Below are 17,837 nucleotides of genomic sequence, written 5' to 3'. Positions count from 1 at the left end.
AAAGTGTTAATGTTCTTTCTTCCTGACATGAAGCAGCAACTTAAAGAATACAAATTGGGCAAGGGTGTGGCCGTGTATGTATGTATACATGAGGGGTGTGTGTGTGGAGGGGAGGGAGGGGGTGCACTTTATTTTCAGTAATAAAAATTATGTAGTTGGCATGAATAGCTGTGAGGATAAGCATAGTGCGTCAGACAGCCAGTTATGCATGTATTAAAGGTTAATGCTGTTTGTTCTCAGTACATTAAGTCTTTGGAAAGCATGTGCTGACATGCATCCCATTTTGGTATCTGTTCACACACTCCAGTAATGATGCACGGAGCAGGAACTCGTGCCTTTGCCATTCAGTAGTATTTAGTAAACTGAACTTCTGTATAAAGGTCTTAGAAAATGGCAAGGCAGAAAATTATTATCTTGCTGCTAATTTTACCTTCCACTGCATGCTTCTTTTCCAGAGATGAAAGGATTCTGAATCTATTCACTACTGAAAGTTATTTCAACTTTCATGGCGCATGTCAGGATGCAGAAAAGCAAGTTCATGTTCACAGTTGTTCTTCAGGTCTCTCTGCTGGAAATTGAACCTGTTAAGCGATTAGATTTCTGCTTAAAGTAACTAAAAATAATGAAATGAAACAATTAGCTGGTGAATTTTCATTAAATGCTAAATACCTAAGTAAATAGTCCAGATAAGTAATTGACTGCATACATAAACTAGCTGTAGGTAATTGACATGACCTTCATTTAACAAGCCTCCTTCCTGTTATTGGAGACTGCTGCCGGAATTATGTGCCTTTATTCTATCTGTAATTGTATGGACTTTATTGAAGTACAAACTAGGTCATGTCTTCCTGAGATCTGGTCCATGGTGGGTGACCTGTTTTCATTGCTTCAGCTTCATCGTGCTGCATTAGAGGAGGAAGGATGCTTTGGCAGCCATGAGAATGGATAGCATTTAGGAAGCTGGTCTCAAGTGTCATTTCTGACAGACATCTTGTGTGACCCGAGGAAGCTGTTCAAGGCTGAGTCTCAAGGCAGCTAGCAAACATCTATTTAAATAGATGCTCAGCAGGAGCATGCTGGGAAAATGGGAAAGTACAGATTTGTCCTGTGTTCCAACCCCTTTCCACTTCCACACAGGTGATGTGGTGCCTGCCTTGTGATTGGAGGGGTGTACGTAATCTGTCAGTGTTTGGAGTTTGTAAGGCACCTATTGCAACAAGACAGCCACTATCTTTGGTCTTTGCAATATAATAAAGATTTGATAGCTGGGGAGTAGAAGAAAAAGGACTGGAAGATGCTGTCCAATTTGTTTCCAGTGCAGCACTGGAATATTAGTCCTGCTCACTAAGTGGGAGCTGAAATCATGCATACCTATATGTCTGTTCATGAGTAGCTCAAAGACTGTTTCTATCCACAAAATTAGATTTGTCTTAATCTGCTATGGTATCTTAAACTTCTAGATTCTGAGCAACTTCTATGAGAAGTTATGGTCTTTAGAATTAAGATGTTTCCTAGAAGTTTAATTATTTTACTCAATATAATTTTGTTGGAAAACCTGCTGACTGTGTATATTGCTGTAGTCATTGTGAAGGTAGAGGAAAATCTTCTCATGTCCTGCTTGCACTGTTCAGCTTAGTCTGCAACTCTTATACAAAGATGTATCTCTGTGTTTGCTTGCTAATGATATTCCATGTGTCTGCACTGCTAAACCTTTGACATACTTTTCTACTGTGGGAAAAGACAAAATACAAAGTGGAAGGGAAAACACAAAATACAAGTGGGAGGGAAAGGGGTGGCTTTTAAGAAGGTTACATTTTCTTGTGAATAATATGTCTGTCATAAAATTGTTGACTTTCAGAGGTTAGTTGTACTTTTTCATAGTACACAACATAATGACAGTCAGATATCATCAGATGGGATGCAAATTGATCAAGCTTGACAGCAGTATCCCTCCTAAATGGAGGGCAAAAACCAATTAAAGAACGATTAATTTAATGTCAGAGATAAAATGCTGCTAGATCTGGTGACCAGCCAGCAATTTGGAGGATGCTGAACCTCTTGGTGGAGCTTCTCCGCACCTCTCTGCTTTTCATCTATTGTCTTCCTTTTAAGTTTTCCTCTCAAATGAAGTTCTGCTATTTTAGTCACTTTGGATCCTATCAAGTTCATTACTATCATAAATAACAGTTCAATGGTAATAGGGAAGGATGTGTCCTGTTCCAGGAATCACTGTATCCTTGGCTTAATTTAGCAAATACTCAGCCTCTAACAGGCAAACTTGACCGATGGATGCAAGATCCTGTTTGTTCAGTGCTTGCCTTAGTCCCTCTTGTGTTGTGTCCTGCTGCTGTCATGTTGGAGGGCCCTCAGGGTCCCATGTGCTCAGACAGAATCTGTCCTCTGGAGTCCAGATATTGGCTGGGATCTTAGGGCACTACTCTAACAAAAAATAATGATGACTTGATTAGGAGCCACCTGATCTGTGTTATGTTCAGTGCTCTCGTGGTCAGAGGTTGCAATACAGCTTGTGGGTTTTTTTTAATTTTCCTTTTATATGAAAGAATTCTGAGAATTCTCTGAAGAGGGTATGTATGATTCTTGTTCCCACCAGCTCTGTCCTTTTATGCTAGCTAAACCAGTCTGTCTCCCCCCCGTCATCCCTCTCCATGTTTGACCAAGGAAGACTGATAGCCTTTTTCCTCTAGTGTCTATTTCTTCCCTTTGAGGAAGAAATCTGATATTGCTTCCTGTAACATGTGTTTTTAAAATCCCAGGATGAAAAATATGCAAAATATTAATGTTCTGCATGGTTAGAGCAAACACTGTGTTCCTGTGAATCACAGATGTCAGGTTTGTTTAATCGTAATAAATCTATGCCACAGTAACACTTTTAAACAGGAAAAGACACGGAGGCAAGAAAGTGAAGTTGTGCTGGGAACGAGGTGATTTTTAGCCAGAATTTGGCTTAGTAGCTGAGGGGAGGGCGTGGGCATAAAAATGTTGGCTTTCTTTCATTCCCTCCACCCCCCAACACTTCATTAAGTAGCCTTTGAGGCCCACGTGTCAGGCGCTGCCGTTCTAGTGCACATTTCATTTTCTTTGTGTGTTTTGTGATGGATTGTCTTTCCATGTTGGAGTCTTAAGAGTACTAGTTTCCCATAGCATATTTGCAGGAGATGAAGTAAGGCTTTTTACATAGCACCCTGTTGGCAAACAGAAATAGCATTTACTCCAGTGAGTGCTGCCAAGTATGAGGTACTTCCGAGTGAACTTCAAAAGCTATGAAACAAGCATTAGCTGCTGCTTCAAAAATGTGAACAATGCCGTTGCTTTCTAGCAAGCAGAACTGGTGAGAGCGCAGATTGAAAGGATGGAAATATAACAACTGGACATGATAGATGTTGTAGTTGCACTTGGGATCAGACTAAATTTAGCTCTGTGTCACAGCAGGATTTGGGGGGCTCTTGTTGTGATAGTATTGTAAGTACATGCTCTGTTCTTCAGGAGGAAACAACTTCTACCCTTAGAAACATGGAGGCTTAGCAAAACACGTGAGTAGCTGCAGTTGTGCAAGCCCAAACTGTTTGGAGTGCTGGTAGGAATGACGTTTTGCTAATCCCAGAGCTGGTGAGGAGTTTTCTTACTGATGCTGTTAGCTGGTGCTGTCCCTCTGTGCTTAACGAGGAAAGAACTAAGCCAACTGATAAGCCTCAAGGCATGGCCCATAACACGATCCAGAACTGGAGGCAAAATGTGAGAGAAACAAGACAAGCTGTTCTTTGTTCAAATATGGTGGTGTGGTGTGGCCTGGCCATGTTGTTGGTTTTCATGAGGAGCCCTGGGCTAAAATATGTGCTTTGCCCACTTGAGAACAGCTGATATGGGGCTCTGGGAAAACACAGTGCAGTGGTCCTGGTACTGTCATTTCAGTATAGCACTTTATTAGTGCTGTAATCCAGTATGTCCTTCTCATGACATTCACATGATGCAAGCAATCTTTCCAGCTCCAATTTAGTAGGGTTACAAGCACGCAGTTCTGCATTGTTTTCTTGTTCTAGATTTGTGTACATACCTTCTACTTTTCATTGAAGGACTGACCTGGTGAGACCTCAGAGGTGTATGGCCTCTTCCTGTGTTTCGAGGATTGCTTTTAAAATACAAATGCAATTTATCCTGGTGCTGTTCTGTTTCTTGTAGATTAAACTATTTTTGGCGTAGAGAGATCTTTAAAAAAAAAAAAAAAATCAAATATTTGCCTTTCTACTTGAAAGAGGAATCTTGCCTTCCACACTTGTGAAGCTGCCTTTTAATGCTGAAACGCTGTGTTGCTAAATAGCAGTTCTGCTCTTGTTATTACTTGAAATAGGTGTAATCATTCAATAAGGAGTTCATGTAGTATCTGATCTAATACTTATCACAGCAAGACATTGGCACATACGAACTGACTCACCATTATCAATGTTGCCCAAGTTTTGGCTTATGATTTATCTGGAAATCTAAATCGAAGCTTCTCCACTGATAATGAGTTGCAGCTGCATGCATGCAGTATATCTCTGCAGGAAAAGCATAATGTCTCATGACAGTTTTGGTGAATTTTGATAACTTTGTTCCTCTTAAGTTAATTTTCTTCTTTTTGTCATTAACAGTTCCACCAAGTTAGAAGAGTGATGACCATCCTTTTCCTTACTATGGTTATCTCATACTTCAGTTGCATGAAAGCTGCCCCGATGAAAGAAGCTAGTGTAAGAGGACATGGCAGCTTGGCTTACCCAGGTCTTCGGACCCACGGGACTCTTGAAAGCCTAACTGGGCCCAATGCTGGTTCAAGAGGACTGACATCACTGGCGGACACTTTTGAACACGTGATAGAGGAGCTTCTAGATGAAGATCAGGACATCCAGCCCAGTGAGGAAAACAAGGATGCGGACTTGTACACATCCCGAGTCATGCTGAGCAGTCAAGTGCCTTTGGAACCCCCACTGCTCTTTCTGCTCGAGGAGTACAAAAACTACCTGGATGCTGCAAACATGTCCATGAGAGTCCGGCGTCACTCTGACCCAGCTCGCCGTGGGGAACTGAGCGTCTGTGACAGCACAAGCGAGTGGGTAACAGCAGCGGAGAAAAAGACTGCAGTGGACATGTCTGGTGCAACTGTCACAGTCCTTGAAAAAGTCCCAGTACCTAAAGGCCAACTGAAGCAATACTTCTATGAGACCAAATGCAACCCCAAGGGGTACACAAAGGAAGGCTGCAGGGGCATAGACAAGAGGCACTGGAACTCACAGTGCCGAACTACCCAGTCTTACGTGAGAGCTCTCACCATGGATAACAAAAAGAGAGTTGGCTGGCGGTTTATAAGAATAGACACTTCCTGTGTATGTACATTAACCATTAAAAGGGGAAGATAGTGGGCTCGTGTTGTATAGATTATATTGAGACAAAATTATCTATTTGTATATATACATAACAGGGTAAATTATTCAGTAAAAAAATAATTTTATGGACTGCATGTATAACTGAAGTTTATACAGTACAGTGATACCACAATCTATTTATTGAGCATATCCATGACCTGAAAGGGAACAAAAGTCAGTCATTTGCGCACAAACTAAAAACAAAAAAAAAAAAAGAAAAAAAAAGGAGGAAAAAAAAAGAAAAAAGCAAACAAACTAAAAAGTCTGCATTACATTCCTCGATAACGTTGTGGTTTGTCGCCGTTGCCAAGAATTGAAAACAGAAAAAGATTAAAAAAAAAAAAGATTCAAATTGCATGCTGCTTCAATTGTGAATTGATGATAAACTGTCCTCTTTCAGAAAAATAAATTGAACCAAAACATTCCGTTTACATTTTAGACAGTAAGTATCTTTATTCCTGTTAGTATTATATCTGTTTACTGCTTTTACCTTCTGATAGCGTTGGAATTAAAACAATGTCAAGGTGCTGTTGTCATAGTTTTACTGTTTCTCTTATTTTTGAACTCCCATCAGATTTGGAAAAAAGAACAAAAAAACCACATTACCTTATTCTGGATTAAAGACAAATTTGGGGTTTTTTTGGTATGTTGTGAAGGTGTTTGCAATAGCAATCCGACTACTACTGATAAAAATAAATAAAAAGAGGCAACTGAAAAAGAATGGTGATGTTCCACATTGCTGAACTTCAGGCTTAAAGAGAGCACTTAGTTAACTGTCTGTCAACACGCTTTGCTGGGTTATTTTTTATTAAGTCATTGTCTTTTGAGACTTACCTTTTTTCATACCATATTTGTTTGTGTTTGGGGTCCCCTCCCCTTTCCTCTCAAAGAAAGTTGACTGTGAGCTTCAGAATATTTCACTCAGCATACAACTGGAGCTTGTCATGTAGAAAATACTCTATGAACTGTTGAGAGCAATGATAACAATGTAATAAGACTGTGCTTGGATCTAACAGTGAAGCCCAGCAGTGGTGTCTCAAACCCTCCCAGTGAATCAAAGGGAGGTCATGGCACTGGAGAGCTTGGTTGGTTCAGTAGTGAGGAAGTGTTTTGGTTTGACTGAGGCTGTCCAGATGGTAGTTAGCGCTGAACTTGGTTCTGTGCATCTCCTCATGGAGGAAAAGCTGTGCCCTGCACACTGGTGCATGTAGTGCAGCCTTGTGCTCCAGAGTATGTCTGCTAGCCCCGGAGTCCTGTGTGATAGTCAGGGATCGAGGCCAAAAGAGGCTCTGCCTGCAGCTGGAGGCAGTCAGCTTCTGGAGGCATGTCTACTTCTGCTGTCAGCCTTCATGAAGCAAGAATTGGCATTAAAAGTAAGCAAAGAGCTAGGGCTGGAGTAGTTGTCTTAACATCTGCTTAGGTTCTGATGTACTTTCTAGGCCCTGTGCTACCGCTCTAATGATCTAGACAGAAGTAGTTCTAAAAAGGCAGGTTGTAAGGTTCGGAGCCGGGCATAGCACTTCAGCTGGATACAGTGGGTGGAGAGGCAGAAATAGCTCATTAGTGAGCTCACTAAAGATAGATGCTGTATTTGTAAATCCTCTAGACAAAGTAGCTTGAGCAAAGAGGGAAATGCTGTAAGACATAATTATTGTGAAATCTGCATTAGTTGGTCTGTCTGTGGAAATTAATTAAAAGCTGGACTGGGCAAAGCTAATTTGAAATATCATCCCTTTTAATGATCTCCTGTGAAGAATGTATTTAACACAGAATTGATATCACTCCTAGTAGAAAACCTGTCTGCTAGCTTATGTGAGCTGGCATAGACACCTTCAAAGTGGTTTCTTCTTAGGGTAAAAGGGCTTCCCTTTGCTAGGACTGTCAAAGTAGAGTCATCCTCACTGTAAAAAGAATTTTATATTTTGTACTGGCTGCATGTTTGCTGGTCTGTGAACAAGAAGAGAATGTTATGTGACCTACTTGAGCTTCAGTCTTGAGGCATTCCCACCTAAAAATCAGAAATTAAGAAAATCTTACTAAAATGTCTCCAAGCTTCAGCTGTTCCTTATACAAACTGGACACTTGTGGTGAGGGAAAAAAATAATTTTTCTGTAGCCAGTATGTTTATGCATATTATAATCCATGGCATTTAGTAACCTGAACATTGCTTGAGTGCTGTTGTTCTCAGCAGTGTTTCTAAACTGCTGCAGAGAGGTGGTACAGTGGTAGCCCAGCTCACAAGTATATTTTGGCAGTAGTAATGAGTGTGTAACAGATCATCTAGACTATGAAAAAAAAGTGATAGCTAGGATATGATGGTAATCTAAGTCAGATATTGAAACAAAGTAATTCCCTGCTCAAATAAACTGAATTTGCAAAAGAAGTGTTAGCATATAAACTACGCTAGAAATAAAGTTCCTCATTTCTCAAAGTTAATTATGGGTACACCTTCAATTCAGTCATTCTTACTTGGAATAGGTCACAGTGGCACTTGTTACACACTCAAAACGGTTTGATGGTATGTTCAAGTGGTGCTGTTAGCTCTCTGGGTGAGTAATTGAAATGAATAGGACTTCTCATAGAGTAGCTTTGTGTTTAAAGCAACTCAAAAATGTAACTGCTGTGTTAATATAAAATGGTGAAAACCCACTTTATATTATCTTTAGGAGCAGGGACTACAGCTGTTGGTACATTAAAGCACACACAGGTGGCTTTTGCTCTTCAGTGGCTTTTCCAACACAGTCACTTGATGGGCTTTCTGTTCCCATCACTTCTGCTCATGTGCTGTTGACTGCTGAGCTTTTGCCACTGAATACACCCAAAGGAGCACCTCATGCACATGGGGAGAACTTAGGAACAGCACTGAGAACGTAGGGAGGAACCATGCCCTGTAACTGCTCCCAGAGTGGATTCCTGTAATATGTATGTCAACTCTTGCTTTCGACATATATATAACATGAAACTGGTAGTTAAACTGCAGTCCTGTGGCTCTCGCTTGCTTGACCCAATGCAGACATGATCGCAGGCTCGGTTCAGTTAACAAGTTGTGGGTGGGGGCTTGGTTTTCTTTCATGTCACTTAATTGAAATCTTGCTGTGGTCTGTTTGTGACAAAGGTATATCATGCATGTCAGCAGGCCTAGTGCTGTGTTAAGTAAAGACTCTTGCAAATGTAAGTTCATGTCTGTGGCCTTGTTCTCTACTATTCACCTTGTGTAACATAAATATTTATTGTATATTTATATAATTTTATGTTTTTTGGAAAAAAACACTGAAATTGGCATTAAAATTTAAAAGCAACTGCGTCATACTGTAAATATAATTAAGCTATATTTAAGTGTACTGATTAATATATGTTTAACTATAGAGTTTTTTTTATGTTTTTAAATATATTTTCAATATATATATATATAAAACTTGGGGTTTTTTGGGGGACCATGTGACTCTTTTCTCTAACTGTAAAACAAACTTGAGTTTTACTATAAAGATGTGTGTTCTTTGTTTTAAAACAATTTTTACTCTATTTTAGCAATAAAATCTCCCCTGGAGGGCAGATAGCCACCTGTTTCATAGCTGGACAGTTAGCATTGGGAGGGGAGTGCTGGCAAGAATTTGCTTTCCATAAAATATGAGGATGCCCGCAACTGATATATTTCCATATATTTCTAGCCCATAGGCCCTCATGAGACTAAAAACCCACAAATGACAAATGGAAATGATTTTATTCAGCTGCAAAATAATGACTATAATGGAAGTGTGTTGGGGAGTCACTAACATTAACAACGAATGGGTATGTGAGGCCCAAGTTCCACAGTTATAGGCCAGTTGTATGCTTGATTTTTAAGTGGTGTCATGTATATTTATATCCACTGCACTGAACTTATTTATGACCCCCACACAGTACTAAGAGTGGAATTCCTCAGATTTAACATATTGTTAGCGTTTCCAAAAGAATATGCTCTGCTATAGCTGCCAAGCCCTTGTATATTTAATTATCCTGTAAGCCTAGAAAAATCAATAAATCTTTGTGATGAATAGAAAACTTCAGTATAACTTAAAGGAGAAAAGAAAACCAAAACAACTTCTCTTCAGAAACTTCCGAGGAGATTGGTGCCAATACCATCTCCACAAGAACCTAGGAAAAAGTGCTTCTGCAGATTATCATTTATATTAAACACACATGCACTTGTGTTCCCTGCCTTATTGTTATCCTAGCATAAGCCAACCGAAGCCGTAATAGATAGGCAAACTGCTGCTGACTGGAGTCACCATCCCTGGAAGTGTCCCAGAACTGTGGGGATGTGGCACTGAGGGACATGTCAGTGGTCATGGTGGGGTAGGCTGGGGTTGGGCTAGGGGATCTTAGTGGTCTTTTCCAACCTTCATGATTCTGTGATTCTATGCCACTGATGTGTCATACTCGTGCTCACTGCGGGCCTTCCATGGTGCCAGCCTCTGCCTGAGACAGCAGCGGAGATGGGGGAATACACTGAGTTGTCTTGTTTTACATATATGGCACAGGTAACTAAAGAACAGATGGGCACCCCAAACCCTTTATTTATACCCAGGAACAGTCTGGTGGAAAGGAAAGAAATAATTCCATAGCTGTTATCCCTTGGAGCAAAACTCAGAGTGCATAATTAGGCTTTTAAATTACCCATCCAGAGAAGAGTGGCAAACAGTGGCATACTGGCAGAGCAATTAAAACAAGAAAGGGAAGGAATGCACTTATTTGAATCAAATAGAAGCAGCACTGAGGTGTCACCTTAAGTTGGGAGAGTTCTGATGTGGGTTGGGAAAGAGCAAGAGACATCTATTTAATTTTAAGCACTTGCTACCATTTAGGGTAGCTAAAGACTGTGGGATTGATATAAACCAATGGGGTTGAATTGAAAAGTTTTGAGGTTCACTGATGGGGCTTTTTTTTTTTTTTTTTTTTTTTTTTTTAGTTGGTGATAGGTGGACAGTTGGACTGGATGATCTTAGAGGACTTTTCCAACCTTGGTGATTCTATAATAGTCTTTTGAACTAATCAGGCTCTAAGAGCGGAGGGTACTTGCTGCACTAAATATTGCTTTAACTGGCATATACACTGAATATTTTAAATTATAACAATAAGGTTTCCAATTAGATTTTTTTTTTCTGACCTTTAACTAAAGGTCACTCTGCTGGGAAACTCATTTTTGCTCTAACCCCAGCATGTTCCTTAATAGAAGCCTCACTATATTTGGACTCCAGTCTTGGGAATCTGTTATTTAAAAACAATGAGAAGCCAATATGGCCGAGTTTGTGTAACAAAAATAGTGCTGCCACCTCAGCCTTTCTGATTTAGGAAACAGCCCTGTGAGGCTATTCTGCTTTCAGTTCTACATTCTGTTTTCAGTGGATACACATATTTCATGTACAAACTGGTACAGCCCTGATAGAACTACCTCCTACTCTCTTTCCCAGGGCAGCTAGGCAAACACCCAAAAGGGACTATGGGAAGAAAAGCATTTCTTCTAGATGCTTATTGCCAGTAGCTTCCTAAGGAGCTGGTAGCCTTACTCTGTGTTGAGGCCCTGGTGGCAGCCAGCTGGTGCAGTGGAGGGCACAGGTAAATGGGCACAGGAAACATGTCCATAAACCACCAGGTTGGTGCCCACGGCCAGAGGTGACAGCACAGCTGTGGTGTACACCTCCTCCAAATTAAAGCAGATTCCAGGCATAGCTCTGCATGTCCTTACAGCTTATAACCATTGCCTGCATGGTGAGTCTAGGAAATAATGAGGTTATAGTAGTGCAAGCAACTGCTATACAAGCTAATCAGCCCTGCCTGCCACTGGAAAATAATTCAGTGCATGGGCTGACAACCTGAAGCCTTGCTTGAACTTTCAAGGCAGGACGTTGGTACAAGGAGATGCTAAAATAAACAGTTTATGGGGCAAGAAACTCTTCAGGGGTCTGCAAGTTGTTGCTACATCACAAATTCACTTTGAGGATCATAGCCTTCTCAGTTGCATGCTTCTTAACACAGCCAATATCTGCAGTTTCTAAGAACTGGTGCAACACCCCAAACAAAGGACGTGTCAGGCATTACACATGGCTATAACTGCAGAACATTACCATAAAGTATAATTTACAGTTGGGTGAAAGGCTGCCAGCGTGGCCACCTACACACCAGTGTGTTGGAGCACTTCAGAACAAAGCTGCAAGCCTGGATATCTCTGAATCTTTCCCAGAGTTTACACTTTGCTCTCTTTTAGAGTCATAGAATTATTAACGTTGGAAAAGGCCACTAAGATCACCTAGTCCAACTGTCAGCCCACCACCACCATGCCCATTAACTGGATCACTATGTCATATTAATTCAATAATTTAAATACAAGTTTTTTGTCAGCCGCAGAGCGTATCTTTGCCCCTGTAAAGGGCCAGGTCTGCAGAACTGAGGGGCTTGAGGATTAGATAAAGCAGTTGGGAATGAACCTAGCAGCTGCTGCTCCACACTGTGTTTGTTTGGTCTTAGTAGACCCCTGAGATTCGGCCAGAGAAGTTCTGGCTGTTGGCTGCTGCTGGAGTGCAGGGCAGAGAAGTGGTCTCCCTTGCTCTGGGCTCCTTAGAAAGGTGGCTGACAACACTGCCACCAGGGCACAGGCTGCTCCATTGCCTGTGTGGCTGCAGCTGAGACAGAGCCTGGCCTGGCCCAGGGCTGCTGCCACCCCAGGGCACCAGTGAGGCCCTTTGCCAGCTCCTTGCAGGGCTGCATGTGGCCCTTATGCCTCCTGGGTCGGCCTTTGCACTCCCACACGGAGCAAGTTCGGCTTTCTCATAAATTAAAGCCAGCTCAGCAGTCTGGTTTGGATTTACATGAATGTACTTGAAATGCAGTTTGCCTCATGGATCCCGCAGGGATAAGAAACCCGCAGTGCCTTGGTTTTGCCACAGACTTGACACACAGCCTGGGGCACATTTGAGCTCCCTGGATCCACTTTCCCATTCATTTTATCTGGTTTTTGTTCTGCTCACTGGTTGCTCCTATGCTGGCTGAGGTGGGCGGCATACAACACCATAAAACGTTTGAAGCTCTGCAGATCTCAGCACGTCACCCAACACAGAGCTCTGTTCCTTCCACAAACGCGTGTAAACAAATATTTGTTCCTTGATATTAAAATAACTATGTTTTAAATACATTGTGGTATAAATGGAACCATACGTTAAGGAACTGAACAAAAAATGACAAGCTGGTTGAGTCACTGGCACAAGCACATACTGTATTGGTTGTCAATGCAAATGTTGGCTTTGTAGGCTGATTTTATTTACCCAAATACACGCACCATGCCCAAACTGGAAATACTCCCACCCACAGGGTATTTAAAGGATGTTCAGAATAACTCCCCTCCTGCAAAACTAGAGTTCTGTCTAAGACTGGCGGATTGAGTGCACTCGAGGATTGAAATGAAGGAAAATGTGGGTGACAAACGTCAGTTTTGGTCTCACAAACCAACACTGCATTGTTTCCCTATGAGGCTCCTCCACCTCATCTTTCCTTGCACAGGGCTGGGCACACGATGTGGATACAATCTTGCACGCTGTTGCATATGGGTCCTGCTCAGCCAGGGACCAGCACCTGCCTGCTTTTGATGCAGATACTGGGGCCAGATGTAGGAACGCACACAGGAGGCAGTTTAGAGTAGGACAATGGGAGTCCAGCACAGGCCCTGCTGGAGGCCCGGGCATGGTCAGACGTTGTGGCTGTGAGTTTGACAGGGGATTTAGACAGGAGCAGCCTCCACTCAGGCTTGTTCATGCTTGTGCAGTGCCTGGAATGGAGGCACTGCGGTGAGGAGTAGATGTCTCCCTGCATAGCTGTTACGACATCCCCTGGGTACTGTGTGCAAGCTGCCCATCCCCACCCTCACCTTCACACTGTATGCCACCCCCAGTGCGCAGTTGTGCAACGGTGTTTGCATTGCACCAGTTCTGAAAGTCTGAGATACCTACAGAAGCTGGAGTGGGGAAAGAAAGAAAAAAGAAAAGAAAAGAAAAGAAAAAGCTAGCTGCTGATATAAGAGAATTGACATTTCTGTTTCTTTGGGTGCTTGGCAACACACATCACTCAAAAACCCAAAGGTGGAATTCCCAATGTGCTGATCACCTGCTGGCTGCTTCCTTCTAACCTGGCTGTGGGGCTGGCTCACCCATCTCAAATGTACCCATGGTGAGCACTGCACCACAAGGAACGTGCCTGCATCCCCTCCCAGTTTCCCCCAGCCTGACCCACCTTCAAATCCCAGCTGCTCAGCAGCCAAAGACATCAGGGTAGCAGAGTGACATCAGGAACATTGTTCTCATAAGCCACGAGGATATGTTGCTGTCATGAGTGCTGTGACCAGATATGGAAACCTTTTTGGAGAACCTTGACACATGCACACACGGGATCAATATGACAATCTATTAAAATCAATGCTGGAGGCATTGTACAGAAGGTACTATTTATGCTACATCCAGCCATAAAGTGAAAAACTAAGCCAATGGGGTTTAGGTGGTGCGTACTTGTAATTGATAGTTCAATTACAGCGTACCTGAGTCATGACACTGATCTGTTCCATTTTTCTGGTAAGGCCTGTCTCAGTTTCTCATTGATCACCTGAGAATTAACGTCCTGCACAAGCACTGTGGAACGTGGTAGGGCATTGCTTCAGCACTAACAGCGTTTTCAGGAAAATGGAGAAAAGAAGTGCTTGTTTGTTTTTCCTAATGGATTAGCTGGCCTTTTTAAGAGATGATGATTTCTCTCTGCTTCACTTATTTAACTGTGGTTGTGTGTGCATTTTCTCGTTTTTTTGCTTCTAGCATATGAGTGGGGTTGCTGGCCCTTCCTAATTGCTGCCGTAAGGTGTTGAGCAAGGAAGGGGGAAAGCCCTGCTCCCATTTTGGCAGCTGTTTGCATATTGCCTAGGTTACCTCTGACTGGGAAGGGAAGAGCTCACAGCTGCGGCATCCTCGGTCTCCCCATCCGAGTGATGGGCTGTGAAATGCACAAAATGCAGAGGAAAACATCAATAAATAACAACACTCCTCTCTGTTTGAGCAGTTGACCCTCCATACTCCTGAATTAGTTGTTCCCAGGACACCACTGTAGGGTACCTGAGCACTGTACGGTTGGTTGGGTGAGCTCACATGGAGCATTAAGAGATTTGCTCAAGTCTCACTGTGAAGCAATGGCAGAATTGGCCACATCTCGTTTCTTTTCCAGACTGGCCTATCATCTTTAATTTTAAATGAGAACATTCTCACATCTCCCTTTCCCTGTGTTGCAATGAGGAAATATGGTGCCTGCAAGGAAAGTACTGTAGGCAATCAGCACCATCCACGGTCAGGAGGCAGTGAAAGCAATGTGGGCAGCTCTGCTGAGTAGGCCAAAGCAACCTTAACCTCATAGTGCTCATCATAGGCATGCAGGATCCTCTCCCACAGTGTTCAGCCCTGCTGGAAGTCCCCATTGCCAATGGGATGGGAGCCACCAGCCTGGCAGAGAGAGTTGGAGAACTGGTGGGCCTGGTGCCATAGAACTTCTGTACCATGGAGGGCCATGTAACTCAGGCTGCATGTTGTGCCCTATATGTATCTGCTCCACTTTCCTGGGATGCTCTTGTAGTCATCTCTCTCCTGATGCTGAATTACAGAACCCAAAATGTTCAATGGGGTCACAGCCCAGGCAGTGTTTCCTCCCATGGTCTCTCACTCGTGGTTATAGGTGCCTGAATCACCGAGATGAATCTCTTCCTTTTCTTTTTGGTGCTCAGTTACTTCAGGAGCATCTGGAATTGGCATTTTCTCTGTAGCCATCAGAGCTTGGGAAACCTTTATTTCCCTAATAAAAGCTGAGATTTTCACATAGTAACACAATTCTGGTAACTAGAGCTTTAAGAAAAAGGGCAGATAATGTGACACTTGCAATAAAAGCTCAAGATTTGACAAAGCAGTATTTAGCGCAGTTTCCAGCTGAATGTGGATTTGCCATTATGTGTTCAGTATAAAGCACACTTGCATTTATTCCAGGAAAACTCTAATGCAACCTGCTCCTATTAGCTAAATAAAAGATTAAATTAATGCTGCCACTTACTTTTAAATTTACTGAAAGTATCAGAAGAGAAAGGCAGAGAAGATTTCTGTAGATGAGTCACTATAGAAATATGCAATGTTGGCAAAAGTACTGTTCAGTGTTATTCATTAATATTCACAGTAGACTTCCCTAATTATAGTCTGAAGCCTCGCTTCTTTGTCTTTTTTTTTTTTTTTTTTTTTTTTTTTTTGTAGTTTCACGGAATTTCTCTTGCTTTATCAGTCAGCATGCATCATGCATGTGTCTCTCTTCTTGAGAGCTGCTCAGCTGATGCACAGCATAAGCTTTGGGGGTCTGGAGGGGAACATGTACCCAAGGGTCAGCAGGAACTTGCCTGGCTTTTGGGAAGCATCCTCTCTTCCAGGGTCCATTGAAGTGTGCTGAGTGTGGTGAGTTGGGATGTCCCATGTCCCTGTTGGTCTTTGTCCTGCTGGGCGTTTGTCCTGCTGGGCATTTGGTGTCAGTGCAGGGCTCTTGTGGGAACTCATCATGCTCCTATTTTCCCAGCTTGGTTCTGGCTGGACATGGGATGCCCACCAACAGCTTCCATGGCTTGAGTGCCACCAGCACAAGCTTGCAAAGCATGTGATGGCAAAGAAAATGAATGCAAGTTCTGGCAAGGACTGTCCTTGGCCCAGCTTGGATTAGGAGACTTTCTCTGCTTTATGATGGATGCTAGGCTTTGGTGTCCATGGCACAGAGCATTGGTGGACATATGGATTAAAATGGCTTAGGAATAATCCTTTTTTTAGCTAAACTGTAACTTTCACCTCAGAAGACTTTACAAGAGCACCGATAACTCTTTATCTAATGAAGAGGATTCTGCTACATGTTCCTTTTGAAAAAGCAGAGAAATATGTCAAAAATAAGCTGTGCAAATCATATTAAATGTCATAAATGGGAGCATGAAACCATTTGTGACCAAATTTGTGTGTGCTATATTCACAGAGTCTCTTCTGAAAGGATGTTCCATATTCCTTTATTTCATTACAGAATGAGATCTCATTACTTCTTAAACACACATCCTTGCTTTTTACCAGCACTGCTGAAACATAATGTGATTTCACATATTCTCCCTATTGTTTACCTAAATGTCTTCAAATGACCGAATCCAGTCCTGTATTAGCCTTTCAGTATGGGCTTCATTAGGCAGGAATATCACAGGATCTAGCTCAAGCCTCTATTCCTTCCTTTTTGATTGCTAATTAAGAAGTTTCATGCCATTGATCAAATTTTGATGGTGAAAGGCTGTTTTCCTGTATTCTGAAAATGCATGAAGAAGCACTGCTGGTCTGGTGTTCACGGAAGGAGTGATTACTGACTATGGCTAGCATCTAGAGTAGAGTAGCATCTACTGGAAATTAAATGAAATGACAGCTCAGAAATGAGAAGCGCAACCCAGTCTTGGAAGTACAGAGTTGTCTACCACCTCCTCAGATGTAAGCTTTCTGCAGCCTGCAGGGCATCATGATGAGCTGAAAAGCAAGCTGGATCTGCTCACATAGCAAGTCTCTTTGGCATACTCCTCAGTTATGTTTCATCGAGGCACTCAAATGGTGGGACAAGTCTGTGCCTGGTCTCATAGCCAGGGGTACTCTGTTCTCCCACTTTCACTGAGATCCTCCATGATCAAGGAGGAGAGGGCTCTGCAGGGAGGTGATGTGCAGCCTGTTTCTGCTGGCATTGTTTCATATTGTTTCATACACGTAGCCTGAACCATGCAAAGGGGGGAAGGTACTTTCACTAAGTGCGCTGCCATTGATTTTCATATTTTCATAGGTATTAGAGAGAAAAAAAAGAGCCATTCAATCATCTAGTCAGTATAATCAGGGCAGAACTATTCCCTGCTGGACATTTACTGGTGGTTTGTCAACTCTGGTTCAGGAAATTGAGTTGTAGTGTTCAATATAATGGATTCTGAATTTCCATTTAATATCAGTTCTCTTTGGTTTCTGCTTTTACATTAATGCATTGATGCGCTTTATATTGATTGACTTTTCTCAGTGTAATGAGAACAAAATGCCACTTATCATTTAAGTCATTTAACTCAAACTAGCAAGCTATCAAGCTAGTTCCTCCCAGGAGAGAAGCATAATGGCTATAGCAAAGCCACGTTGATACAGAAGTGTTGGTAAGATGGATAATTCTACAAATGTTTTAATTTATTTCAAAACAAGAGTAGAGAGTTATACAGCTGAATACGACATCAAAAACTACTCCAACAGTGAATTAAATCATCATGCACTAATCTTGTCAGTCCTACTTGCCTCCTGCTTCCTAATGATTCCATGTATCTGATGTGCTTAACTGCAGGTGAAA

At 42.2% G+C, this 17,837-nt stretch overlaps 1 protein-coding gene across 8 annotated transcripts in view; it reads left to right on the top strand.

The window, feature by feature from the left end:
• BDNF (brain derived neurotrophic factor) overlaps positions 1-8,922 on the top strand; it is a 53,957-nt gene extending 45,035 nt beyond the window's left edge. For 6 of the 8 annotated variants that reach the window (NM_001398062.1, NM_001398061.1, NM_001398068.1 and 3 more), the window contains one exon: positions 4,647-8,922. In NM_001398062.1, the coding sequence (NP_001384991.1) occupies positions 4,647-5,408 (762 nt within the window). In that variant the 3' untranslated portion in view covers positions 5,409-8,922. The remainder of the gene's footprint in view (positions 1-4,646) is intronic. The other 2 variants (XM_015286153.4, XM_015286148.4) reach the window with 1 other exon arrangement.
• Positions 8,923-17,837: the final 8,915 nt, after the last annotated feature.

This window comes from Gallus gallus, chromosome 5 (genome assembly GCF_016699485.2).
Source record: "Gallus gallus isolate bGalGal1 chromosome 5, bGalGal1.mat.broiler.GRCg7b, whole genome shotgun sequence".
Classification (NCBI taxonomy): domain Eukaryota; kingdom Metazoa; phylum Chordata; class Aves; order Galliformes; family Phasianidae; genus Gallus; species Gallus gallus.
Note: the sequence above shows the minus strand (reverse complement) of the source record. Positions and strands in the feature narration are given on the sequence as shown.